At 39.4% G+C, this 27,518-nt stretch overlaps 1 protein-coding gene across 2 annotated transcripts in view; it reads right to left on the bottom strand.

The window, feature by feature from the left end:
- Positions 1-23,787, bottom strand: part of DNAJC10 (DnaJ heat shock protein family (Hsp40) member C10) — a 54,406-nt gene extending 30,619 nt beyond the window's left edge. Inside the window, exons 1-10 of one of the 2 annotated variants that reach the window (XM_041774320.1) lie at positions 23,605-23,787; positions 21,263-21,613; positions 19,641-19,806; positions 17,849-17,899; positions 8,075-8,157; positions 7,512-7,643; positions 6,851-6,944; positions 5,705-5,782; positions 1,387-1,430; positions 588-725 (exon numbers count right to left, since the gene is read on the bottom strand). In XM_041774320.1, the coding sequence (XP_041630254.1) occupies positions 588-725; positions 1,387-1,430; positions 5,705-5,782; positions 6,851-6,944; positions 7,512-7,643; positions 8,075-8,157; positions 17,849-17,899; positions 19,641-19,806; positions 21,263-21,466 (990 nt within the window). In that variant the 5' untranslated portion in view covers positions 21,467-21,613; positions 23,605-23,787. Of the gene's footprint in view, positions 1-587; positions 726-1,386; positions 1,431-5,704; positions 5,783-6,850; positions 6,945-7,511; positions 7,644-8,074; positions 8,158-17,848; positions 17,900-19,640; positions 19,807-21,262; positions 21,614-22,869; positions 23,018-23,604 lie in introns of those variants that run through there. The other variant, XM_041774321.1, reaches the window with a different exon arrangement.
- Between the last annotated feature and the right edge of the window lie 3,731 nt (positions 23,788-27,518).

The following is a 27,518-nucleotide window of genomic DNA, read 5'->3' as shown; positions in this document are numbered from 1 at the left end:
TCCTCTAGGGATTTGAGGTATAATAAAAAAATTCAAACTTAAAAATATACTGTGGGAGAAAAATATAAATACAAATATATTAGTGTATATTACAAGGTGATAAAAGCTCTAGTAGCAGTGGAAGTGGATTTTAGAAAGATTATGACAGAGCCACAGATTCTCTTTGATAACTAGCTTGAATCTCCATCTCCTCATTCATGAAATTAGGAAGGTGAACCATACAGTAGATATCCAAACTGAGTTTATACCAGAATCTAACTGGGTGGTTTAAAGAAAAACAGATACCGAGTCCCAGCCAAACCTACCAATGATCTGTATTTTAATATTAGAAAATACACATATAAATACAGACCACTAAAAATTCACATGACCTAAGAATGTTTTCCATACTTCTGGGTTGTAAAATGTAATGGTCTATATCACTGTAAAAATAATCCTTGTAATAGACTTTACTATTAAATTAAATACCTATTCTAAATACTTGTTTATTATAAATGGATTTGTTTCCTTGTTCACCGTTTACAAAATGATATATTATGCCTGAATGTGTGTGTTCACATATACATAAAGAAATTAGTAATTCATACCAAAACACTGCTTTTCTCTTTGTTATTTAAAGTGGCTCCAGGAGGAAAATAGGCAGTAGTACTTGTTGTAATATCCAAACTTTTACAAAGGTTGTCCTGGGTGGCACAGTCCATCCATCCTACATTAACAAGACCGTCCTACAATGGAAAGAAATAGGTCACATGTAAGTAAAAGAGAAAGTTAAAGGGATTTAGCTTTATTTAAAAAACCCCAACTTTCTACTGTAAATTTAAAACATTTTTTAAAAGTTTACTCAAAAAATAAATGATGCAGATTTGAATTACATGATTAATAAAGTTGGCCTTATGGTATAAAAATTATAGCTAACAGACACAGACAACATATTTTTGAGCACACATAGATTTTTCACAATTTTCATAATTGATAAATTCCCAGGCTGCAAAGGGAGATCCGATAGTGTTAAAGTATCAACAACATACATATTATATTCCCCAACCATAATGTGATGAGAGGTAAATATACAACAAAATAACAACAAAACAGAACAGTAAGAAATAAAGTTTGGAGGTGACACAAACACTAATATATACCTCTTTGATTAAAGAAGAATTCATAATTAAATTACAGGATAGTTAGAAGTGAATAACAATGGAAACATCACATGTCAAATTTCTAATTAGGAAGAAAAGTTTTATAGCTATGAACACATTTACCAAAAAACAAAATTTACAAATAAGTGAGTTAAGTGTTTAAGAATCACAAAGATATACTTAGAATCAATTTTTAAGTATCTTTCTTAATGTGGCCATAGAGTTTTACAAAATATTTGATGCTTACCAACATGCCACTGAGCCTGAGTCGTGTCTGTGAAGTCAAACAGTCTAGAGAGGGAAAAAAATTATGACATAATTTTAGCTTTATTAAGTATGTACTTTCTTTTGCCTTCCCCCTCCAAATTACCACGTGAGTTCTAAGGCAACTGACTGGACTCCACTGGTAAATAGTGACACATTTATGACACATTTACTAGGTAGACAGATACTGAGGCCCAAGTCTTACTCCACACATGCACACACACACACACACACACACATACACACACGCACATTTTTCCATTCTCTCCCCTTAGTTTCCCAGGATTTCTAGCTATAGGAAATCTCTTTGGGATCTTCTCAAATCTCTGCTCCTATCAACAATTCCGTTTAACCAGGAGATCTCATGGTTTTGGCAGAAATAAAATGCAATGGCTCTATTTGATAAAAATGTATAAAGAATCTTTAAATTTAGAATACAACAGTCCCTTTACTTATTTAATTTTAATTCCAGTAGTTAACAGTGTTAGTTTCAGGTGTACAATATAGGAATTCAGCAGTTCTATACATTACAGGGCTCATCATGGTAAATGTACTCTTTAATCTCCATTACTTATTTCATCCATTCCCCACCCACCTCCCCTCTGGTAACCATTAGTTTGTTCTCTGTACTTGAGTTTGTTCCTTGATGTCTCTTTTTTCCTATTTCTTAAATTCCACATTTGAGTGAAATCATGTGGTATTGTCTTTCTCTGATTGAATTCTTTTATTTTTAAATATTTTATTTATTTATTCATGAGAGGTGCGCGCACGCACACAGAGGCAGAGACACAGGCAGAGGGAGAAGCAGGCTCCATGCAGGGAGCCTGACGTGGGACTCAACTCCGGGTCTCTAGGACAACACCCTGGGCTGAAGGCAGGCGCTAAATGGCTGAGCCACCAGGGCTGCCCTCTGACTGAATTTCACTTAGGATTATACTCTCTAGATCCATTTATGTTGTTGCCAATGGCAAGATTTCATTTTTTTAAATGGCTGAGTAACATTCCATTATATACACATATGCCACTTCTTTATCCATTCATCTCTTGATGGACACTTGGGCTGCTTCCATAATTTGGAAATTATAAATAATGCTGCAATAAACACAGGAGGATATATATCTTTTTAAACTAGTGTTTTCATATTCTTTGGGCATAATTACCCAGTAGAGGAATTACTGGATCATATGGTAATTCTATTTTCAACTTTTGGAGGAACCTCCATATTGTCACAGTGGCTGCACAGGTTTGCATTCCCACCAACAGCACACAAGTGTTCCTTTTTCTCCACATCCTCACCCATACTTGTTTCTTGTGTTTTTGATTTTAGCCATCCTGATAGGTGTCAGGTGTGAAATGCTCAACATAACTCATCGTCTTTTTCATGTGTCGGCCACCTGTGTGTCTTCTTTGGTAAAATGTGTGTTCATATCTCCTCCCCATTTGTAAATTGGATTATTTGTTTTTCTTACGTGTGTGTTAAGTTGTAGAAGTTCTTTATGTGTTTTGGATACCAATCCTGTATTGGATAGGTCATTTGCAAATATCTTCTCCCATTCCATATGTACGTCTTTTAGTTTTGTTTCCTTTGCTGTGCAGAACACTTTTATTTTGATGTAGTCCCAATAGTTTGCTTTTGCTTTTGTTTCCCTTGCCTCAGGAGACATATCTAGAAAAATGTTACTGTGGCTGATGTCAGAGAAATTACTACTTGGGCTCTCTTCTAGGATTTTTATAGTCTCAGGTCTCATTTTTAGGTCCTTACTTCATTTTATTTTTTGTGTATGGTTTAAGAAAGTGGTCCAGTTTTCCTAACACTATTTGCAGAAGAAACTGCCTTTTTCCCACTGCATATTCTTGCCTTTGTTGTAGATTAATTGATCATATAAGCATGGCTTTGTTTTTGGGCTCCCCATCATGCTCTATTGATCTGTGTCTATTTTTATGCTAGTACCACACTGTTTTGATTACTACAGCATTATAGACTATCTTGAAATCTGGGATTGACATACCTCCAGTTTTGTTCTTTTTCAAGACTGCTTTGGCTACTTGGGGTCTTTGTGGTTCCATACAAATTTTAGGATTATTTGTTCTATTTCTTTGAAAAATGCTGTTGATATTTTGATAGGGATTGCAGTAAATCTGTAGATGGATTTGGATAGAATGGAGATTTTAACAATAGTTGTTCTTCCAATGAGTATGGAATAATGTCTTTCCACTTATAGCATCTTCAGTTTCTTTCAACAATATTTTATGGTTTTTAGAATACAGGACTTTCACCTCTTTGGCTAAGTTTATTCTTAAGTACTTCATTATTCTTGGTGCAATTCTAAATGGAATTATTTTCTTAATTTCTTTCTGTTGCTTCATTATTAGGGTATAGAAATGCAACAGATTTCTGCATATCGATTTTGTATCCTACAACTTTACTGAATTCATTTATCAGTACTAGTAGTTTTTGATGCTGAATATCATGTCATCTGCAAATAGTGAAAGTTTTAATTCTTTCTTACTGATCTGGATGCTTTTTATTTCTTTTTCTTATCTGACTGCTGTGGCTAGAACTTCCAGTACTATATTGAATAAAAGTGGTGAGAATGGACATTCTTGTCTTGGCCCTGACCAAGGAAGGAAGCTCTTAATTTGTTACCATTGAGTATGGTGTTAGCTGTAGCTTAGCACATGGCCTTTATTATGCTGAAATATGTTCCTTCCAAACCTACTTTGTTGAAGACTTTTATCATGAATGGATGTCGTACTGTGTCAAAAGCCTGCATCTACTGAAATGATCATACAGATCTTCTCTCTTGCTGGTATGATGTATCACACTGACTGATTTGCTCATGTTGAACCACCCTTGCATCCCAGGAATAAATCCACTTGATCACACTGAATAATTTTTTTTAGTATATTGTTGGACTTGATTGCTAATATTTTGTTGAGGATTTTTCATCTATGTTCATCAGAGATATTGGCCTATAGCTCTCTCTCTCTCTCTCTCTCTTTTTTTTTTTTTGTAGTGTCTTCTGATGTTGGTATCAGGATAATGCTGGCCTCACAGAACGAATATGCGAGTTTTCCTTCCTAAAATATAATCTTAAAATAACTTCATTTTCATGAAGGTTTTTAAATATGAATACTAGGACACAATAAGACAGATTTAGAAGCAAGGGAACTATAATACTGCAGAACCTATAAAGACAGGTAAAATCAATCTACCTGGGATGAAAAGTAAAAGAATGCCAGAAAGTTTAAAAAGTTTTCTAAATGTGTGGAATGAATAGAAATCTGTGCATTAGGCCAAAAGGAAGCAAAATCCTTCAATGATAGACTAAATTAAGGGTTTGTTTGATGGCACTACCTTCCTAACATGGGCCTTACAGGATAGGGTGAGTGGTTGATTTTGGCTTCACGGCTATTTATTCTCAATAAGCAGCAGGAAGTTGATAGGGTTCTTTTGGGTTAAAGACCCATTTTTGGGATTAAACATATGATAATGTGTTAATAACCTGGGCATTCTGTAATCCTGGGGCTGATTTTTAATTAATCTTATTGTTTGAATAGAGTTTATAATTTGTGGTTTGGCACACAAGAGTATTGAATTTTCAGATTAATTTGCTGATGGAAAGGTTCCTAGAAATGGAACACTGTCATCTTCAAGTGTATAATTTTATAAGGCAAATATGTATACATTTGTGATATGTTAAGAATGAGGCAAAGTCTGTAATACCAAAAAATTATTTTGGGAGGGTTACACCTGTCAACACTAATTTTTGCAAACATCTGTGGCTATCTGAAGGTACAATTTATAATAATTAAGCTGAAAAACTTGTCCACCAAAGTCATAAATGAACTTTAACAAACTAATAATTTTATAATTTATGTGTAAATTAATAAAAAATATAAGTATTCATTAAATAAATTGTCATCGGATATAAACTATAGCTTGAGGTACTGAGTCAATCATAGTAGCATACTTAATGCTGACAGCTGGTCAAAGGGTATCAGCTTCCTGTTATAAGATTAACACGCTCTGGGAATGTGATGTACAGCATGGTAGATTTTAAATGTTCTTAGCATGAAAGAGAAACAGCACTTATGTGACAGGAGGGTGGTGTCAGCAAATGCTATGATGGATCATTTTGCAATATGTAAGTGTACCAACAGGTCGTATGCCCTTAAGTTATATAATGTTACATGACAATTATATCTCAATAAAGCTGGTAAAAAGAATAAAAAGACTGTCACCTAAAAAATTAAATACTTGGTTTCTTCATCATTAACAAAATAATGAATAAAATTACCTCCACCTTTGGAACAAAAAGTGATCAACCAGCCGACACCAGCAGCAAAAGCAGTTTGTATGGAGTTAACAAAATTTCCTAAGAAGAAAATAAAGCAAATTTCTGATTATCTATTACTTGAATTCAGGAATTCATAAAAGTCCTCTTGAAGCACACTGAATTCCTACATTGACTTTCCATTGTTTTCATCATATAAAATCTAAATTCATTATTTCATCAAGAAAGAAATTGGTAACTAAGATTCGTACGAAGGCCCACGTGATCTGAGCTTTGTCTACCCATGTAGCGAGCTGTGTTTTTCCCCATACCATAATACCCCACCACCTGTCTTTTCGTTAGACTCAGGGTGAAGTACTGCCAGTTTACCACGTTCACAGGGATCTCTGAAGGCTTCCTCCTCATTTTCATGACAGACTGGTCTGACTTCATTCAAGAAATATTTTTTAATCCTTCCTCTTTTTCCCATCTGTTTTTTCTTTTTTATGTTCTTCATGTTTCTCTAAGATTGCCTCTATCATAATAACTACTACATTGCATTAATGGTTTACTAATGCCTTCCTTGCTAAAATAATGAGGCCCTTGAAGCAGGGATTACATATTATTGCAGCCCCAGCATGTAACAGTTTCAGAGACACGAGTTGTACTCACTGAATGATGTGAGTATCTTACTAGATGTAAGTACTATCATTTCATGGGTATCACAGAGTAGTTAACCCAGCTAAAGCCACTTGATGAATCAGAAGTCTAAGGTTAGAGGAAAGAGTTTTTCAACTTTAAAATTAAACTGGATAGGGAGGAAGTCACTGCCTGATACAGTACATTTATGAAAGCAATAAAACACCTGGTTAACTAAACATTTAGCTGCACTTTAAAAGCTGCTATCCCACCTATCATCACATTTTTTATTTCCCACATCTTAACTATTTTAGTTTCTAAACAAACATGATTCATTTGTTAAATACCAACTATTTAGCAGAACAAATGACAAAATTCCCTTCTAAAAAGCATGGAAAAGATACTTTATATATTTTAATATTAAGACCAACATGTTAAAACTGTTATTTAAAAAAAAAAAACACAAACCCAACAAAACACCAATTTCAAAGTATCCTTTGAAAATCAAACAAATGAAGACAATAAAATTACCTGTCCATAATTCTGTCACTGTGCTTCTAACATGCTGCATGGCGAAACTCACTAAACTTTCCTTGGATCTGTCACCATGATATTTCACTGCGGCCTATTTTTTTTTATAAAATGAAAAACATCTTCTATTATTTCTTTCAAAAACTCATTAAAAATAATACCAAATACTTTTAGCTGTGCATTATTTTGAATACAATGAGATTAATCTTTTAATAGTATAGTGTATTTCCAAATAATATCCTAAGGATCTTGGTTGTACAGATTCTATTAGAGACATTTTAATAACACCAGTTTTCTAGTTTCTGTATTATCACTTAAAACTGGAAAAAAACTAGAAAAAAGGGGATATTAGAACTTTATATGCAATGAGACAACGTAAAATATTTTGTGACCTATAAAGTACAATATTCACACTGGTTTAATTGTGTTAAGACAGAAACTGATGGTAAATATTTAATTTTGAAATAACGAAAGGTCAAAGTAATGGCATTTAAAAAGCATTCACAGTATGATTCAAAATATTTATTATGCCTAGACCTAGTTAGATGGTACCTAAAATCAGATTAAAAATCAAAACATTCTACAAAATCATGTATTGTGTTTTCTCTATTTTCTTTGTCAGAAAGTTCCAAATTAAAAAAACACCAACTTTACCCCTTACCATTCCAGACCTAAAAATGAAGAGGCTGGGATAACTGTTGACTCCTTTCATTCGGCAAAGCATTCTATCATCACCACAGTTAACGGCACCAATTCGAAGTAATCCATCCACTTCTTTAGCAAAGTCTCTCCACTATGAGGAAAAAAAGAACAAGTATTTCCATGATAAGATAATTTTTCGTTAACACTCTTCAAGCTGTACATTTTTTTTAAAGATTTTTAATTTATTTATTCATGAGAGACACAGAGAGAGAGAGGCAGAGACAGAGACAGAGGGAGAAGTAGGCTCCATACAGGGAGCCTGATGTGGGTGGGCCTCAATCCCGGGACCCCAGGATCACGCCCCAAGCCCAAAGAGACGCTCAACCGCTGAGCCACCCCACTGTCCCAAACTGTACATTCTTAAAAGGAGAGTAATTTTATCAAATAAAACCATACACGTGTCAAAGTATTTGATAATTGATAGTTATCATTACTATTAATAGAAAAAAATCCTAACATATTTAAAGAACACTCAACAGATTAGAATAAAACTTTAAAAATCAGGATGTAAAAAATACATACCGTGGGAGCTAAATCATGGCAGTGTGAACATCCCGGGGAGTAAAAGTTCACAAACCACAGTTCTCCAGAATTAACAGCAGCATCTAAAGTACATAAAACCGAAACAGCTTAGAATTATGTACTAAAGATTCATGCTTATTTTAGTTAAAATTTTGTTGAGATTAGAAGAAGATACTCATATACCAGTTTTGTCATTTTCTGTATAAGTTTTTTTTTTTTTTTTTTTTTTAATAAAAAAGAGAACATATTATAGTTGACCCTTGAACAATACGGGCTTGGATTTTTCTTGATATAGTACCGTAAATGTTTTTTGTCTTCCTTATGATTTTAATAAGTTTTCTGTATTGTATAAATACAGTCTATAACATATATATGGAATACGTGTTAAACAACTGTTATGTTACTGTAAAGCTTCTAGTCAACAGAAGGGTATTAGTAGTTACGTGTGGGATTTTCAACTGCGTGAGGGGTCAGTATCCCTAAGCCTTGCGTTGTTCAAGGGTCAACTGTGTATCAACTGTCTAACAACATCTGAAAATAACTCCTCTGGGCACCTACTTGAATAAGACCAACCCTGACCTGTAAGACACTTGTCACTATGAAGCTGTGAGAAGAAGTGGCATAAGGAATTGGCAGCCAAACCTCAGACAAGAGTTTGTATGGATGAGAGAAATGAAGAAGACAAACAGTGAGAGATAGAAATTTAAGTTCATCTACTATCTGCAGCACAGGATAAATACCTGGGTCAATCAGTTCTGGCAGCTACTTCAAATTCTGAAAGAATGAAATAAGAGAACTACACAATATAGTAAAGACTATGGGGATTAAGTTTAATCTTTGTCCTTAAATAAGTCATATACCTTGGAAAAATGTATTATTAGAAAAGCATTAGATCAAAGTTTTTAACAATTTAAAACACAAATACATATTTGCTAAAATAACAGATCTGAATACCACATGATATCCAGCCAACAATACATTATGCATTAAAATCTATAAAATGACCGATGTAAACTCTAAGAAGAGAATATAGGCAGTAATTTCTTTGACACTGGCTGCAGCAACATTGTTCTAGATATACCACCTAAGGCAAGGGAAACAAAAGCAAAATAAACTACTGGGATTATATCAGAACAAAAAGTTTTGCATAGCAAAGAAAACCATCAACAAAATAAGCAACCTCCTAAATTGGAGTAGATAGTTACAAATGGTATACCTGATAAAGGGTTAATATCCAAAATATATAAAATGTTCATACAACCCAACACTGAAAAAATACATAATCTGATTAAAAATGCAGAGGATCTGAATATTTTTCCAAAGAAGACATACAGATGGCCATTAGACATATGAAAATATGGCTCCACATCACCAATCATCAGAGAAAGGCAAATCATAACCACTGTGAGATACCACTTTACCTCTGTCAGAACAGCTCGAGTCAAGAAGACAAGAGATAACAAATGTTGGCAAGGGTGTGGAGAAAAACGAACCCTCGTGCATGTGGATGAGAATGTAAAGTGTACGGGGCTGTTCCTCAAAAAACTAAAAATAGAAATTCCATATGATCCAACAGTTTCCCTGAGTATTTACCTAAAAAAACCCAAAAACACTAATTTGAAAGATAACATTCACCTTTATGGTTATTGCAGCATTATTTATAATAGCCAAGATATGGAAGCAGCCCAAGTGTCCACTGATAGATTAATAGGTTAAAAAAATCTTCCATATACAATGGAAGATTAGCCATAAAAGGGATGAAACTCTGCCATTTGTGACCATACAGATGGACCTAAAGGGTATTATGCTAAGTGAAGTCAGAGAAAAACAAACACCATACGATTTCACTTACATGTACGATCTAAATAACAGAGCAGATGAATCAACAAACAAAAAGTAGAATCAGACACAGGAGTACAAACTGATGGTCCCCAGCAGGGGAGGAAGGTGGGTGGGAAAGGGCAAAATGGGAAGGGACATGGGAATTATGGGCTGCCAGTTATGGAATAAGTCCTGGGAATAAGAGACACAGTTATAGAGACTGCATCTGTGGGGCTGTAACAGCACTGCACGGGGACAGATGGTGGCTACACGTGTGAGGAGCGTGGCATGCCTACAGAGCTGTTGGACGCTATGATGTATACCTGAAGTTAACACTGTATGTCAACTATACTCAAAAAACAACACAATTTTTTTTTTAACTCTGTAAGGATGCACTCAACATTTAAGATGAAAAAGTGAAGACAATTTGCTTTTGGTTGAAATGTTTCTGTATAATTCCATATCAAAATCACTTAATAGTAATTTTTAAATAAAAGTTTCATAAATTATATGAGTAACATTGTAAGATATCAACACAAACATACTATTTTAAATATGTATAACCAATTCACATTAAATAGAAACATCCTCAAGACTCAATCTTCACTTTCAATAATAAGACACATAGATCTGTGGGAAAAAGTTAATCTGTACATTACTGATAAAGTGTGTAATTTAGGATTTTATCAGCTGATCCCTGGCAATGTTTAGAAAATGTGACTAAGAGATGGTTAAAATGTGACTAAGAGAGGGTTGAGATAATTGCCACTAACACTTGCCGTTAATATCTACACAACTAAGCTAATAAATAACTCATTAGCCCAGAAAAATGTAAATACAGGATGAGGTCACAAAGGCATGAGATAACAGAGATCCAAGAGTTAAAAGCATCGATTACTGAGAAAGAGAAAACTAAATGTACAAGTATAGGGTCAATAAGAAAACACTGATGAGTAACTCTAATGCTGATAGGTTTATTTCCTTTAAGAAAAAAAAAAAGAGCAGCACAAGCATGGGCTTTAAGGGGAACCTGAGTTGAGTGTTACGTCCTGCCTCTGGTACGGTGTCGGTCAGGAAGGGTTATGCTATAGGAAACTAATGATTCCAGTCACGTCATGGGCTGACAATGAAGGTTTATCTCTACCACCTACTACACATCTATACTGAGTTAGCCACAACTCGCCTCCGTCTCTTTCACCACTGACCCCAGGCTGGTGGAGCAGGCTCTACCTTGAACACCACTATTTTTCACAACAGAGCACAATGGTAAGCCACACGCTGGCTCTTAAAGCTTCTGCCCAGAAGTGGCTTCTGCTTGCACTTCACGGGCCAACGCAAGTCACATGGTCATGCCTGAGGTCTACAGAGTGGGAGGTGTAATTCTCCCTCCTAGAGAGGCACTTCACAAAGAAACAATCAATGTGAATAAATATAGTAAAATATACCACAAACACCTATTAGCTGAACTTAGGCATGTAATTTTTCTCCCCCTGAAATGCAGTTTGTAATTTGTGGAAAAAAACCCCTAATATCATTACTGAGGTTTGTTGTCAAGATTAAATATGGTAAGTGTTAATTGTGTGGAATAGGAACAGACACTCACAAATTATAGCAATGTTTTATTATTCTCTTCTAGTTACCTACAAAACATTCTTATAGTACGACTACGTATTATTTGATAGGACTTCAAGAACTCACACAGAGGCAGCACAGGACCTTACCAAGGATCCAGTTATTGCACACACCCTTGCAAAATGGGCCTCAAATGCCCAGAAGTTCATCTTATGTGGGCTATGCTTTGCATCATTTCCACACTGAATGGGCAGTCTTGTTAGATGCCCTCACATCTTGTCTAACTAGAGTAAGTATGTGTGTATGGTTCATATAAACAAGACCCTGCCATTAACACTAACTACTCTCCCAAGAAGAGTTCTCTGACAAACCCTAACTGAACAAAATCCTAGATTTCACTTTGCTAGGAGAGGATGGGGATTAAAAAAAAAAAAAAGAAAGAAAGAAAGAAAAAGAAAACAAAGAGAGGGAGAGAGAGGTGCTGTGAGCTCCTCTGTAATTTCCGGAGCTTGTCTGGAAAAGGATGCCTGTGTTGTGTACGTACTATTCAGAATGACAGTGAAAGTCAGAGATGTCCTCTGCATTTGCAGATACTGTCTAGAATTTGCTTATAATGACTGATATCACACTTCTCTGTGACATAGGAAAAGACAAATATGCACCATGTTTAATGGGAAGGATGAGGACAGTTTTAAAGCTTTCAAAGTGGAATTTATTAATCACATTTTCTTTTTCTGTACTATAAACATTCTAGAGTTCACTCCTGATAAAATTGAACTATGTAATTTGGACTAACTCTCCCACTACAGCTACAAAATTGGACAAAATAGAAATAGATGATTTCCGTTGAAAGCATCAGACCATCACCAATACAGCGAAGGATCAGGGGGCCCAAAGTACGGGAGGAGGTGGAAATCACAGAGCCACCCGGAGAAGAGGTCGTTACTAGGCAAGAAACTGAGCCAGCTTTCAATATATTCATGAGTGCAGGGCACCCCTAAGAAAGGGCCCTGTAAATACAGAGGAACCGGAAAGTGACCAGTCCTCTCCAAGTCCAAACCCCAGCTTTTGAATCCTTTCAGTTTGGATAAAACTGATCTGACTGATCATTAATAATTACTCGGCTTGCAAGTTCAGTTCCTCCAATTGTTCAGTTCCTCCAATTCTATCTGTGATTGCAGTTTTCTGTCCTGCCGGGCTGCCCGGCGAGCAGATGAGCGACGACGACGACGACGGCCATCCAGGAATCCCACAGGTTCACCTGACTGCGTGCAGCACTTCTGTTTCTGTCAGCTCATGACATGGGGGTCAGTTCTGCCTACCAACAATCCAAAACTGAGCAATTTTTTTTTTTTTTATTCTCTTTGTACAGAAGGTATGTCTTGTATTCACTTTACCCAGAGCTCATTCGAGTGTTCATGTAGGAGACTATTAAAGTGATACACTGAGGGGATCCCTGGGTGGCGCAGCGGTTTGGCACCGGCCTTTGGCCCAGGGCGCGATCCTGGAGACCCCGGATGGAATCCCACATCAGGCTCCTGGTGCATGGAGCCTGCCTTCTCCCTCTGCCTGTGTCTCTGCCTCTCTCTATCTCTCTCTGTGACTATGATAAATTAAAAAAAAAAAAAAAAGTGATACACTGAATATCTACTTCGTAGGTCTGAGCTCACCAACCAGATGTAGAAAATACGAATAAATCCAATTCTAGGTCAGAAGAAACTGATCAAAATCAAATGACTATACTATATCTTTGATAATGACAATACATGAGAAATACTCTATGTGTTATTTTTTGCAGCTAGTATGCTATTTTTGTTTTCTAAATTAGATTGTAATAGAAAAAAATAAAATTGACACTTGAGGTAAAATATATTGATTGGAAATACAAAAGAAAGAGTAATTCTATTTTATTATACCTGTACAAACTGCAAGTGTAAGAATCTAATCGAATACTTAAGATTTTCTAAAATGCAATGGAAAATTACAATAGAACTGTATCTTTATGTCCATTTTCACATAAATCAGAGTCAAAAATAAATCTGCTTCTAAAATAACCACAAAGTTACCCGAAACTCTGAAATCCAAAAACTCCCAAACTGGGAATTTATCTGCAAGTTTGCAGCAAGTTCCCCTAGCACCCAAACCTGTCTTGAACTGATCTGGGGCTACATGTTATTTTTACTTTCTTTTTTTCTTTCCTTTTTTGAGCGTGCATACTTATATATTTATCTGCAGAAATATTAATGCTCCCATCTCTCCTGAATCTATTTAAACCTGCCCCCTTAGAGACTTCCGAGGATCCTAATAAGCCCCAAATTTCTTAGGTTCCCTGGACTAAGGCTGAATTGCAAGCCATAGTTAGAGTCTCCTCAAGTGAGAAAGGACCCATTAGGTCTGCTGAAGATTTTAGTAGTTACTCAAACTTACCAACCTGGTTTCTCAGATATATGTATCAGTTAGTCTACCTGCTTGTTCACAAAGGCGAGGCCAAACCCTGGATGAAACTACCCTAATGGGAACATCCTGAAAGGGATTCAGAGAAACAGGCCCCCTAACTTTTGGCAAGATGTGAGAACACTCGGCTGGAAACTTCCACTGTGCCTTTCCTAAGCCTGTTGATTGGAAAAAAATTCAGACTCACACACAAAAGCCTGATGAGCCTATTCATGACTACTGCAATCAATTTCAAAGTACCTTTTTTCTTTTTCCCCAAATTATTTTTAAAGAAAATTCTGATCTTGCTGTGCGTGTTGAATCCATATAGATAGCATTTAACTTTATGCTTATTAGCAGGCTGAACTGGGGTCTTTCTCTTTTAGTTAAAAGAACCAAGAAAAGATGAGAAACTATGTCCACTCCAGGGTTAATTTGGCAAACCAGCTCACTTGCACCCTATATGAGTCACTTCAAAGACTGCTAAAATTCTTAATTTTCAACCCCAGAAAATGAAAGCCTCTCAGCAAAACCAAAAACCTCCTAATTTCTGCTATTACTGCAAAAAGCCAGGAGATTGGGAGAAAGGCTGCTGCAAAAAGCCAGGAGATTGGGAGAAAGGCTATTACCCTCCCAAGTGCTTCAGATGTCTTCAGCCCTCTAGCTACCTCTCCAGTGTCCTGCTAATTCCCAGTGATGGGGCTCCAAGGAACCACAAGGGGTCTTCCCCATCCTCCCACTTAACCAGCTTGGAGAAACTACTCTCCAGATTGGGAATGAGTTTTTCCCTGTCCTCGACACCACAGCTACTGTGCTGGTGCTCAACCTCACTGCTATAAAGTAAAGCCGCCTCAGAGTTCTACAACAGCTCAAATAGTGGGGGTGTCTAATCAGCCCCAACAGGTTCCTATCTCTGACATCCCACTCATTTACCAGGCCAAGATTTTTTTTTTTTTTTTTTAAGATTTTGTTTATTTACTCATGAGAGACAGAGAGAGAGAAGAGAGAGAGAGGGACAGAGACACAGGCAGAGGGAGAAGCAGGCTTCATGCAGGGAGCCTGACGTGGGACTCGATCCCAGGTCTCCAGGATCAGGCCCTGGGCTGAAGGTGGTGCTAAACCTCTGAGCGACCCGGGCTGCCCCAGGCCAAGATTTCTTAGAAAAATATTATGCCAGAATTCCTTTCTTCCAAAAGGGAGAAATAGTTTTACAGTTTGACTGTGGTAATTAAAGCAGCCAACCAGGTGAATTAAATGACCCTTTGACATCTTTTATTCGCTCTGACGGTACATAGAGGAATCTGGGGACCAGGATCATCTGTCTTTATTGGATCAGCTACTGTCCTCTTTAAGGGCAAGATCTTCGACTAATATGGGGAGAATCCACAGCGCATCCCCCAATGAGATTCAAATGAAATCCCTCAGAAGATCTCCCCAGGTTAATGAGCACCCTATAAATAAAGAAGCCCTTCAAGGCATCAAGCCCGTAACAGAAGGTCACAGGCTCAGGGCCTCATTATTCCCAGTGCTAGTGCCTATAACACACTTACTTTATCTGTGAGAAAACCTAAATAACCGAAGATGGAGGTTAGCTCAGGACCTCCACGCAACAAGTACCACTGTAATCACTGGGTACGCAGCTGTCCCTAACCCCCCACATACTACTCATATCCATTCCCACAAAAGCATGGTAGCTGGTCTATGCAGGACACTTTTAGTATTCCAGTTGCTAAGGCCATCAGGAGGAACAGAAATACACCTGGACGGTAATGTCCTAGGGTATCCCGGAGAGGTTCTTCCCGACCTGGAGAGCTGATTTGGACACCAAGTTTTCTGCAGGCTCTAATTTGTTATAATAGCAGATTATTTGCTTCTCTGCTGCCTTCTCCAACCTCTTCATAGGAAGACAGCCATCTACCTCTCAAAACTTGTGGACTTAAGGGACATAAAATCTTCAAAAAAAACCTGCACTTTACTCAAATCTATTCAAGATCTCAGAACAAGGTCTATATTTGAATTCAGGTAGGAGTTACTACATCCTGCACTTCCCCCAAATCTAAAACTAATCTCTAATTACAAGGTTTTCCTGGACTCACTGGACACTGTTGAAAGTTGATTCCAACCTTCTCTTTTCAGGCTCAGTAGGCCTTACCAAAAAAAAAAAAAAGACAAACCTGACCCTGCTACTTGGAAAGACTGGACAGATGCAGCTTTTGGGACTTTAAAAAGCCTGTTGCTTTTTGACATCCAACTTCCCTTTTTCCTCTGCATGTGAGAGAGAGGGAAGGTTTTGTCTGCATTTCCCAAGCCTCTGCAATAGGAGGAAACCTCTTCTTTTGGTTATGGCCTTTTGGAAATAGCCTCATAGTGATCCTGTGATCAAATTAATTCTTTACCTGTTTTTTTCTAAAGGGTTAGAAGGCTCAGAATTCACAAGTCTGCCTTTTATCTGATGTATTATCTGACTCTGGAACTCTTATCCAAATTCATGGTCTCTGAATTTGCAACCTTACAGCTGTATTATTAGATACCACTTGTTTCCAAACAGTTCATTTGTGATGATAACAAGACTGTTTCAATCTTTGAGGTTTTGCTATTTTTTGCAACAAACTCATTAGCTATTGCTTCATGTTTATACTTGCACTATATCATCCCAAATGCACTTGGTTAATTCAGTGTGCTCTTGCAGTATCCAAAGTTTTGCTTTCATGGCCACTTTAAGCAGGAACTTCCAGGGGGCATCCATAACTCTGGGTTTGTTTCTGTAGGGGGAACTTTTCTCCCCTAAGTTGGAATAAGTGCCAAAAAATATTTTCAGTTAGCTACTTTCTGATCTAGGGTCTCGGCTCTGCCGTCATAAAACTTGGAATTACAGGGATGCCTGGGTGGCTCAGCGGTTTAGTGCCTGCCTTTGGCTCAGGGCGCGATCCCAGAATCAGGGATTGAGTCCCACATCTGGCTCCCTGCATGGAGCCTGCTTCTCCCTTTGCCTGTGTCTCTCATGAATGTATAGATGAAATCTTTAAAAAAACAAAAACAAAAAAAAAACCCCTTGGAATTACGTTACTATTCCTGTTTTGCATAATATATTTTAAATTTTATATTTTGTTGCCTGTCAAACTTTTATAAAATGGGAGATGATCTCCCTTGCTTATAATCTTGATAAATACACGTGAGAAGTGCCTGAGAGTTCTCCTTTCTAACCTTTCTTGTTATGCCAAAGGCCATAAGTAGTTTTTAACGGCAATGTGCTTTTCTCCAGGTAGGATGGGAAGACCAGAAAAGGTCCTTCCTGGCACTGAGGAACAAAATCATTCAATATGGAAAGCCTGAGTCTTGATCAGAGATACTTTCAGAAAAAGATCTTGATCTAAAGGGGGAAATGTTAAAATTAATAAAGGAAAATCTCACTTAGGTAGACTAGGGAAGCTAAAAGGGGGGGGGAGCTACAGACTTCCTCAAAGTCTAGAGGAAGAACTGTCAACTGAAGGCACTAACAAAAGAACCATCAATAGGACAAGATGATCAATTACAGGCCCCAACAGGAAAAGATGTACATTGACTCTTCTACAAGAAACTGACTATCCCTGAAAATCAGCTAATGAGAAACTGTTGTCACCTTGAATTCTTGCTTTTGTCTAAAGGACTTTCACTTAAAACAACTCCTCCCAACTTCCTTCTTCTCCATGAAACAAGGTTCCTTTTATTTCTTTAACTTGCCTATGGTCTGACTGTGGCTTGCATGTCCTGAATTACAATGTTCTGCTATTCCTGAATGAACCCATTTTTGCTGGCAAAATAACTATTTTATTTTAAAAGTTAACAAAACCACATTACCATGCTAAAATACAAAACATTTCTAAATTCCAAATACATTGGTCCCCAAGAGTTTTAGGTAAGAGAGTGGTCTTGGAGTAGTTTTAGAAAATCATATGCCCACGAACTTACCAAATTCTCTTCTATCCAATGTTATGATTTCAGGATCATCATCATAAATACCTAATTTAAAAGTTAAAATGATAAATTAACGTTCATCATAAAAATAAATTACCACATAAAATAGGTTATTTACTCTCGTTTTATCATCAAAAACCAGATTACGATATTACATCTCAAAGTTGAAGTATGTGCAACAAACAAAAACCAAGAGTAAATGAATACCACTGGTGATGCACCTAAAGAGTGATAAAAAATTCGTTTCCAGATCTGGACATTGCTGTGTATAGGAGTTCCTAATATTCCCATTTCATCTCCACAGAAAACTATTATTATTAACTGTTTATTTTGCAGTAATTATAGACTCACAGAAAGTTGTAAAAATAGCAGACTTCTACGTACCCTTCCTCTCAGCTTCCCCTAATGGTGACTTATGTAGTTTTAATAAAAATATTAAAACTATGAAATTGACACAGGTATGTTACTGTTAGCTAGACTACACACCTCACTTCCTTCTCAGATTATGTGGTTTTTAAAATAAATGTTATCACTACAATACTTTGTTTTTTAACAGTCTTGGAATATTTATAGAGATAGAGACCAACTTACTTAGTAAATATAAATTTTGTCACAATTAAAACCAACATAAGAAAATCTCATTAGTATATATATCAAAATACTACTGGTGATGGATATAGACCAGATGTCAGCAAACTTTTTCTGTAGAGGCCAGTTAAATAGGCCTTGTGGGACATTCGGTTTCTCTCACAACTATTCAACTCTGTCCCTGAAGTGAAAGAAGCCATAAACGATATGTAAGTAAATGGGCATAATTTTACTCTCCTAATTATCATATTCTCATAATTCCATGATTAATAAAACTTTTACAAAAAGAGGTGGCAGGCCAGATTTAGCCTCTGAAACGTAGATTGCTGACACCTGATACATACTGTCGAGCTGCAGTGAATATCCTTGAAAATTCTATTTTGAAAAGAAACCTCAGTCTTGGGAAACAAATACTCCAAATATGAATTGAAAGTATTTTATGTGGTCTATTACAGAAGCATGCCTCAGTTCTTAGCCTGCAGTTAAGGCTTATAATGAAGAGAAATATGGGTAAGTGAATGCTCCCTTTTGCCTTGACACCTGTGTTTATTTTACTCTCTCCTTTAACTTGCTTCCTCCCTCTGCTCTTCCCTCATTTCTTATTTCTGTCAAAACATCAAACCATTGTTAAGGATTCCACATGAGAAGGATTGCATTTCTGCTGAATTGACCACTATTAAAGGAAACTTAGCTTTCCTTGGAAAACATGATGCTTTAAAAATATCGAAAGGCATCAATATTTAAACATCCAATTCAATTACTATTATTTTTAAAAAAGATATGACAGGGGGAGAGAGAGAGATAGAGAGAGAACACAAGGAGTGAGAGTGGCAGGCCAGGGGAGAGGGAGAAGCAGGCTCCCTGCTCAGCGAGGAGGGAGCCCTGAGGGGGGACCTTGACCTGAGCTGAAGGCAGACACTTAACTGACTGAGCCACCAAAGCAACCCCCAATGCAATTATTTTGTAATAGCAGTCCATATTTTAAAAGTATCTAACATGATTATGACCAAAACACCTTCACATCTGTGCAAATGATATTTACATACGGACTTTCCTTGTGAATTTTGCTCCAATGTTATATTAAAAAAAGAGTCAAGGTGACACATATTAACTACAGATGTTTAGTGGTAAAACAAAATTAATTTTCTCAACTTACTCAAATAAAATGCAGTATTTCATATAGAGTATATCATCTTACCAAAATCATAACGATAATAATTCCAGCTTTCATACTGGCCTCCTTCTTGATTATCTGCAAGTCCCTTTTCTCCATATTTGTCATACTTTTTACGCAGATCTTCATCTTTGAGTACTTCATATGCTCTGTTTATTTTTAAAAAATCACTATGTGCGTTTGGGTTATTCTATTAAAAATATTAGATATAACAGTTTTAGTTACATGATCAAGTCTTTAAAACCTATATGAAGATTTAGTTTAAGATTTCTGGGATAAAGGATACCGAAATAAGGAGGAGGAGTACAATATGAAATGGGATATCATGAGTTAAAATAAGAAAGTATTTCTAAAGTACTACAGTCTTCCAAAAACCCCCAACCAACAAAAGAATAAGGAAAGTAACAGAGATGAGAATTGATGCCTCAAAAGGCTGACAGATATGGTCTTCCAATAGAAGTCTTATTGTGGCCCCAAGGAACAGAGCCTTAGAAGGAGAAGTCACTCCTAAGAAATACAGCTGAGAAAAACTGACTAATAAAACCTTAGGAACATTTAATTTTGTAAATATTATGTTACCCTTAAAACAATTACAAAGAAATTTGTAGGTTCTTTTTCTATTTGAGGCAAAATCAATATATTAATTTCAAAAAAACAAACTGCAAAAATAAAAAACAAAAGGTGTGTGCCCCAATCCATCTGATAATTAAATGCGACTAATATCAGAGTAAAATTCAAACTGGATTAGAAAGGTTCCTCATTTGTTACGGTTGCACAGGACTGACTTTTGAAGAATGCTTTCATCTAAATAATAATTAGTCGTAAAAGGTCAACCGTCTTTCATATGGAAACTTAAAAAATCATACTCTGAAATTTTAAAGAAAAATAATGAGAAATAAAAATTCTAAATCGAGAGATCTCAGGGAAAGATAACCACCTAACAGGAGTTTTAGAGAATTATTGATTCTATCACTGAGTGTTATGCAATCAGAATAAAATAACTCTTTTAAAAATTCTACAAGGAAAACAAAATTATAAACCATACCCTTCTCCTTGATAAGCCAAAAAAGTTAGTAAGTAATTAAGTCATTAAAAAGTTAAATTATAAAGAAAACTCTAAGTATTAAAACATTTAGTTTTGAAAAATTATGTTATTGAATATGTAATCTAAATTTATGCCTGGAATTAACTGGATTTGGCTGCTCCAAAGTTTTAATTTATAATAATTTGACTGGTCTGGGATTTGTATATGGGAGAAAACAGTCAAAGTTGAAACATGTTATTATTAGCTATTACCACCATTTTCAGCAAGAACCTCTCAAGTTCTAAAAAAAATAATTTTTGTTACAGCTCTGAAATAGTTGATCTTAATTTAAAAAAACTACTTGAACTACTTCACAGACATTATTTGTCAGCTTTGAAATTAACCCCTGTAATGCAACTGTTGTAAATCAGTTTTCAAATTTGGTATCCGCATTCCTTCGCACACTGTTCTCAACTAGAATGTTTTGCTGCTTCTTAGCACAGAACTTGGATTGTGATGTTTTTTCTTAACCATTTTGAGTACTTATTTGAAATTTAAGTATGTATCAAAAGTTTACTAAAATACATTAACTAGATACATTTAAAAAGAAAATTTTACCTACCGGGTTTTTATCAGGATGTAGCTTCAATGCCAATTTCTTGAAAGCTTGTCTTATTTCTCTACTGCTTGCAGTTTTGGATACTCCAAGCAAACTGTAAAAATCCTGATCTGTGCCCACTAAAATGGCCATATACACTATTAGAAAACAGAGAATGACCCTTTTCAAGTCTCTGACATAGTCATTTTTATTTAACCAGACTCCCATTCTTTTTCTTACACAAGTTCTGATTTAAGTGAACATTAAGATAACGACGCTGGTTCCAGATGATATGATATGCAAGATCGAGGACTTCTGTTCACTTTACTCCAAGAGTGAATCGAGCATCATGAAATGGTCTCCCAAAATGTCAATCTAAAGAGAAGAAACCAGGTCGTTAAAATGACATTTCAAAAAAAATTGCAATAACACTACTAGGTAAACACGATCAGTAACATAATCTCCATTCAATGGCAAATCAGGGTGACTGCCTCGGCGGCGCTGTTCCTTGGGGGCTCCCTTCCCTGCTTCCAGATCCAATTTGTGAAGCCACTTAGGATAGGAAGTGAAAGGGCAGCCTGGGTGGCCCAGTGGGTTTAGCCCAGCGGTTTAGCGTTGCCTTCGGCCCAGGGCGTGACCCTGGGGTCCCGGGATCGAGTCCTGCGTGGAGCTCCCTGCGTGGAGCCTGCTTCTCCCTCTGCCTGTGTCTCTGCCTCTCTCTCTCTCTCTCCGTGTTTCTCATGAATAAATAAAATCTTAAGAAAAAAAAAAGATAGGAGGTAAAAGGTGGTATGTAGTTGTAGCTAGAAGACTTTAAAAACAAGCAAATTCAATGATTTGCTATAATCAGCACCAGCCCACAAAAAAAGCTTGGGGAAAAGGCTGTTTCCTTCCTTCTCCTATCTAGCTTAAGCACTGTTCTTTTGTATTATCACTTCCTTTTCAGCTACTTTTTTTTTTTTTTAAATCACTTAAAGCTACATTGTTTTAATTTTACTCAGATTTCAGTGGTAGGAAATATTCTTCGGAGGGGCTGGCAGGAAGCATCAGGGCCTTTCAGTCTTTTTCATGTAGCTCTTCCAAGAACCGCTCGAGTTTTTATCGTCATAGTAGGCAACACACTTGGTAGGGCCGTTTTTTCCCGAGTTTTCTCAACTCAGAAGTAGTAGTAGATACTACATCTAAGAAGAGGCTATAATGGCAAGTTAACAGTGTAATTTTACTGCAAAGTTGACGTTTGAGATAGATATGGGGGGGGGGAACGTTAGAAAAGGAGACGAAATCAGTCACCTTGACATGCTCAGCTGTACAGGGTCTATCACCTCCACTTCATCTGATCACAAAAGATCTCAGACTGCTTTGGAGAAGTGTAACCTCCTTTAGGCATTCTCGGCTTCTCTTTCCTTGTTTATTTATTAGATTTTATGTATTTATTCATGAGAGGCAGAGACACAGGCAGGGGGAGAAGCAGGCTCCCTGCAGGGAGCCCAACGTGGGCCTCGATCCCAGGACCCCCAGGACCCCGGGGTCGCGCCCGGAGTCAAAGGCAGACGCTCAACGGCTGAGCCACCGGGGGATCCCTCTTTCCTTCGTTTAATTCCAAGTGTCTCTGTCCCGATTTTTCTCCTTACCTGAGAATGGTCCTCGGCTCACACCTGACTCCCCCTTTTCACGCAACCAAGACGCACCTTTGCGAAGTACAGTGATGGAGGGTGACAAGTGTGCAGGCTAGACCGCAGGGGTGGGGGGGTGAGAAGGTGCCTTAGGCGGGGACAGGTGCCTGGGGGCAGGTGCGCCGCGGGACAGGTGCCCAGGGCCGGGGGACAGGTACCTAGGAGCGCCCGAGGACAGGTGCCCAGGGGGACAGGTACCTAGGAGCGCCCGGGGACAGGTGCCCAGGTGGCCGGGGTCAGGTGCGCCGGGGTGGGGGCGGGGGGGCAGGTGCGCTGCCGGCCGGCGGTCGTCCCCCGCGGGGGTGTGGCCAGCGGCTCGCGGGCAGGTGGCCGCGCAGGCTCGCAGCGGCCCGGCTCCGGCCGGGATGCGGGAGAGGGAGGACGGGAGGCCTCGCGCCGCGGGGACGGGAGGGGATGGGGACGGGGACCGCGACGGGGACCGGGACGGGCGGCCGCGGGACCCTGGGCGCCGGGGGTAGGCGCGGGGGGAGCCGGGGTCGGCAGCGGACGGGACACGGCGCCCGGCGGGGCGGGGCGGGGCGGACCCCCGGCGCGGCCCCCCAGCCCCCGTCCCTCCCCGCCGTCCCCCCCGGACCCCCCTCCCGTCCCCCCCGGACGTCTCCCCCAGGCCCCCCTCCCGTCCCCCCCCCGGGCTCCCCCCCCCCCGCCCGCCGCCGGCCCGCTCCTGCCCACCTCGCCGCGGCCGGGTGGCCTCGTGCGGCTACTCCCCCATCCTCGGGCCCCGCCGGCGGCCCCGCCGGCCGAGGCAAGCTGTGCGCGGACCAAGCCGGCCCCACGGCCCCCCCACGGCCCCCCCGGCCGCCGCCTCGGGACGCGGGAGGAGCGGCCGCCGCGGCAGCGAGGAGCGGGGCGGGGCCTGGCGCGGGGCACTGTGGGAAGGGCGCGGCGGCCCGGGCGGCGCGGGCTGAGGTTGACGTGGCCGTCGGCGGGGAATCCGGCTCCGGCTCCGGCTCCGGCTCCGGCTCCCGCTCCACGCCCCGCGGAGAAGCCGAGAAGCGCGCGCCCCCGCGCCCGAGCGGCCGGCGCCGGCGGCGAGCAGCACGCAGGACGCCGGGGCCCGCCCCTTCCGGCTGCGGTTGCCATGGCGACGGGGAACCCCGGCGGGCGTCGCGGCGGGCGGGCCTCGAGAGGCTCGGTTCTTAAAGGGAACGCACCGCCGGGAGCCTTTTCTGGGCTGGTGGGTGGGAAATTTCCGGGAAGAAGGGGAGCCCGCTGCAGTGACGTGGGCTACGGCGGCGTGGGTCTGCAGGGCCGAGGAGGGGCCCGGGGAGACACGAAACCGGCCGTGCGTGGGGACTGGACTGCCTGGTTTCCCGGACGTCCAAGCCAGCCTCTCCCCCTCACCTTCTCGGGTAAGCGACAGGGGGCAAAACGCCTGCAGCAACGCACAACAGCTCAAGTAGCTACATTTGCAACCGTCAAAAACAGAAATGCATGATGAGGGAGCCTGCTTGAGACACTACCGTAACATGAAATAAATCCTAATTTCGTGGGTAGGAAACCCAGTGTAAGCTTGTAGAGAACCCATCGCTGAACTGATACATCAGAGGAAGAGGAGGAAGGAGATGGACAACGGCAGAAACATTACAAGAGCCTAATTTTTTTTTTTTTTTTTTGAAAAACAAGCATTTGTGTTTATTAACCAAAGAGAGAGGAGTCAGAGCGGTACAGACTCCTACTAGTTAGTCCCTCCTGTGGTCTACCCTCCTGGGTCGGCCAGGCCACCACGGGCCTGTCCCCACCCACTGGGAACCAGGGCCCACTGGGAAAGGAAGAGGGAGTCAGCAAAGGCTAGGGGCCAAGGAAGAAGGAAACAGAATCGCTAGGTCTGCCTAGTAAGGACAGGTACCTATCTCACAGGTAGTAAGATCCTCGGGTCCTTCACTGTCAGTGGACAAGGCGGAGTGCCCCGGATCCAAACCCACAAGAAGAACCAGGCAGGGCTCCTGTCAAAACCCCTACATGTGAGGGGGGTAGAAGGTGGCCCAAGGTCCAGGGGCAACTCTCTCCAGGGTCAGTCCTTGCCAGATGGATGCTGGCCCAGCCTCTGAGTTCTGCCTCCATGCCGGGTTCACACAAGGTAGCAGCCTCTGGTCTGCCCCAAGCCAGGGAAATGATACTGAAGAGGTCAAGGGGCCAGTGGGCTCCCTAAGATCTGTCCTGTGGCAAATGCCAAGTCCAGTGGAGGCCTAGCCCTCAGCGGCTGGGGTATCCCATGCTTGCCGCACCCCGTAACCATGTACCAGGACCTGGTGTAAGCACACGTGTGTTATGGTCCTCCGAGCAATCTGGTATTACAGTGACTGTTACTTCACCCATTTCACCTTTGAGGAAACTGGGGTGAATATGTGATAGACCTGGGATTCACCTGTAAGCAGCCCGGCTGCAAAGACTGTGATTTTTTTTTTAAATAAACCGCTGCGCCACCCAGGGATCCCCAGTGATTTTTTTTTTTAAGATTTATTTATTTATTTATTCATGAGAGACACAGAGAGAGAGAGGCAGAGACACAGGCAGAGGGAGAAGCAGGCTCCATGCGGGGAACCTGATGTGGGACTGATCCCAGGACCCCGGGGTCACGACCTGGGCTGAAGGCAGCGCTAACCGCTGAGCCACCCGGGCTGCTCCAAAGACTGTGATGTTAATCATTATGCCACAGTGTGTGTGTGACCCAACAAAACCTTTAGAGTAAGTTAGAAAGCAAAACAAAACACTGGAGAATCAAGCAGAGACCAGATCACAGCAGGTTTTATGCTATGATGAAAACATAGACTTCATCTTTTTGGTGAAGAAAAAGCTATTTAAAGCTTTTAAATAAGAGACTGAGATTGTATTTGCGATTGTTCTGGTAGCTACTGGAAAGTGAATACAAAGGGAACAAGGTGAGAAAGGAAGAACGGTTAGAAGAGGGCTAGAGAAAGTCAATTTGGCAGGAAATGGTGATTGATTGGATACGGGAAATAAAAAAGAGGAAGGATCCAAGGTTACTTCTCGTTTTGGTAGCTGAGTACATCCACTGAATGAGAATCTGGGAAAAAATAAAGGGTTCTGGTTCGGGTATATCTATTTCAAAGTTCCTAGATTACGTCCGAATAAATACATCCAGCCTAAGACTCATGGGAAGTGTCTAGACTGAAGGAAAAACATTGGAAATTATCAGTTAATTTGTGGTAGTCAAAACCATGAGTATAAATAAGATTGCCTGTAGAAAGTATGCAGAATAAAAACTGTGAGTGAAGGATAAAATCTTGGGGAATTCTCATATCAAGATGGTTGCACAGCATAGGAAACCTCAACAAAATGAAAAGATAGCCTATGGAATGGAAGAAAATCTTTGCAGATAATATATCTAATAAAGGGTTAATATTCAAACTATATAAAGAACTTATACAACTCAATAGCAAAAAAATAAAAACCCCAAATAATTTGATTAAAAAATGAGCAGAGGATCTGACTAGATATTTTTTGAGAAGACCTACAGATGGCCAACAAGCATATGAAAAGGTGCTCAGCATCATTAATCAAGGGAATGCAAATCAAAACCACAATGAGATGTCACTTCATACCAGCAAGAATGACTACTATAAAAAGACAAAAAAATTTACAAGTATTAGCAAGGCTGTGGAGAAAAGCGAACCCTCATACCATAGGTGAGAATGTAAATTGGTGTAGTCACCTTGGAAAACAGTATGGAGGTTCCTCAAAAAATTAAAAATAGAATTACCATAGGATTCAGCAATTCTACTTCTGAGTACTCATCCTAAGGGGGGGAAAAACATTAGAAAAGATATATGCACCCTCATATTCATTGCAGCATTATTCACAATAGCCAAGATATGAAAACAACCTAAATTGTGATTAACAGATGAACAGATGAAGAGAATGTGGTATATATGTAAAATGGAATATTAGCCATAAAAGAATGAAATCTTGTCATTTGTGGCAACATGGATGGATTTTGAGGACGTTATGCTAAGTAAAAAAGAACACACAGAAAAAGATAAATCCCATGTGATCCTACTTATATGTGGAATCTAAAACACACATACGACACCAAACTTACAGATACAGAGAAAAGATTGTTGGTTGCCGGAGGCTGAGAGTAGGGGGTGGGTGAGATGGATGCAGAAAGCCAACAGGTACAAATTTCCATTTATAAAATATATGAGTCTTAGGGATGTAATAAACAGCATGGTGACTATGGTGAATAACACTAAAATGCAAACTTGAGAGGTACGAAGAGAGTAGATGCTAAAAGTTCTCTTCATAAAAAAATTCTCTTACTGTATGGGATAGATGTTAATTGACTGTGGTGATCATTTCACAATATGTATAAATATCAAGTCATTATAGCATTATATTGTCTATCTGAAACAAAATAATGTCAATTATACCTTAATAAAGAATTTACAAATAAAAAAAAAGTAAGCTCTGTGAAGATAGGAATTTTTGTTTGTTTGAATTATTGTTGTATCCCCAGGTGCTCCTGGCACATGGTGGGTACTAAATAAATATTTCTTAAATGGAACAGATCAGTTTGAGAACAGGGTTGAAAAAGAAGAGCTCATAAAGGATTCAGAAAGGAG

The sequence above is a fragment of the Vulpes lagopus genome, chromosome 11 (assembly GCF_018345385.1).
Source record: "Vulpes lagopus strain Blue_001 chromosome 11, ASM1834538v1, whole genome shotgun sequence".
NCBI classification, from domain to species: domain Eukaryota; kingdom Metazoa; phylum Chordata; class Mammalia; order Carnivora; family Canidae; genus Vulpes; species Vulpes lagopus.
Note: the sequence above shows the minus strand (reverse complement) of the source record. Positions and strands in the feature narration are given on the sequence as shown.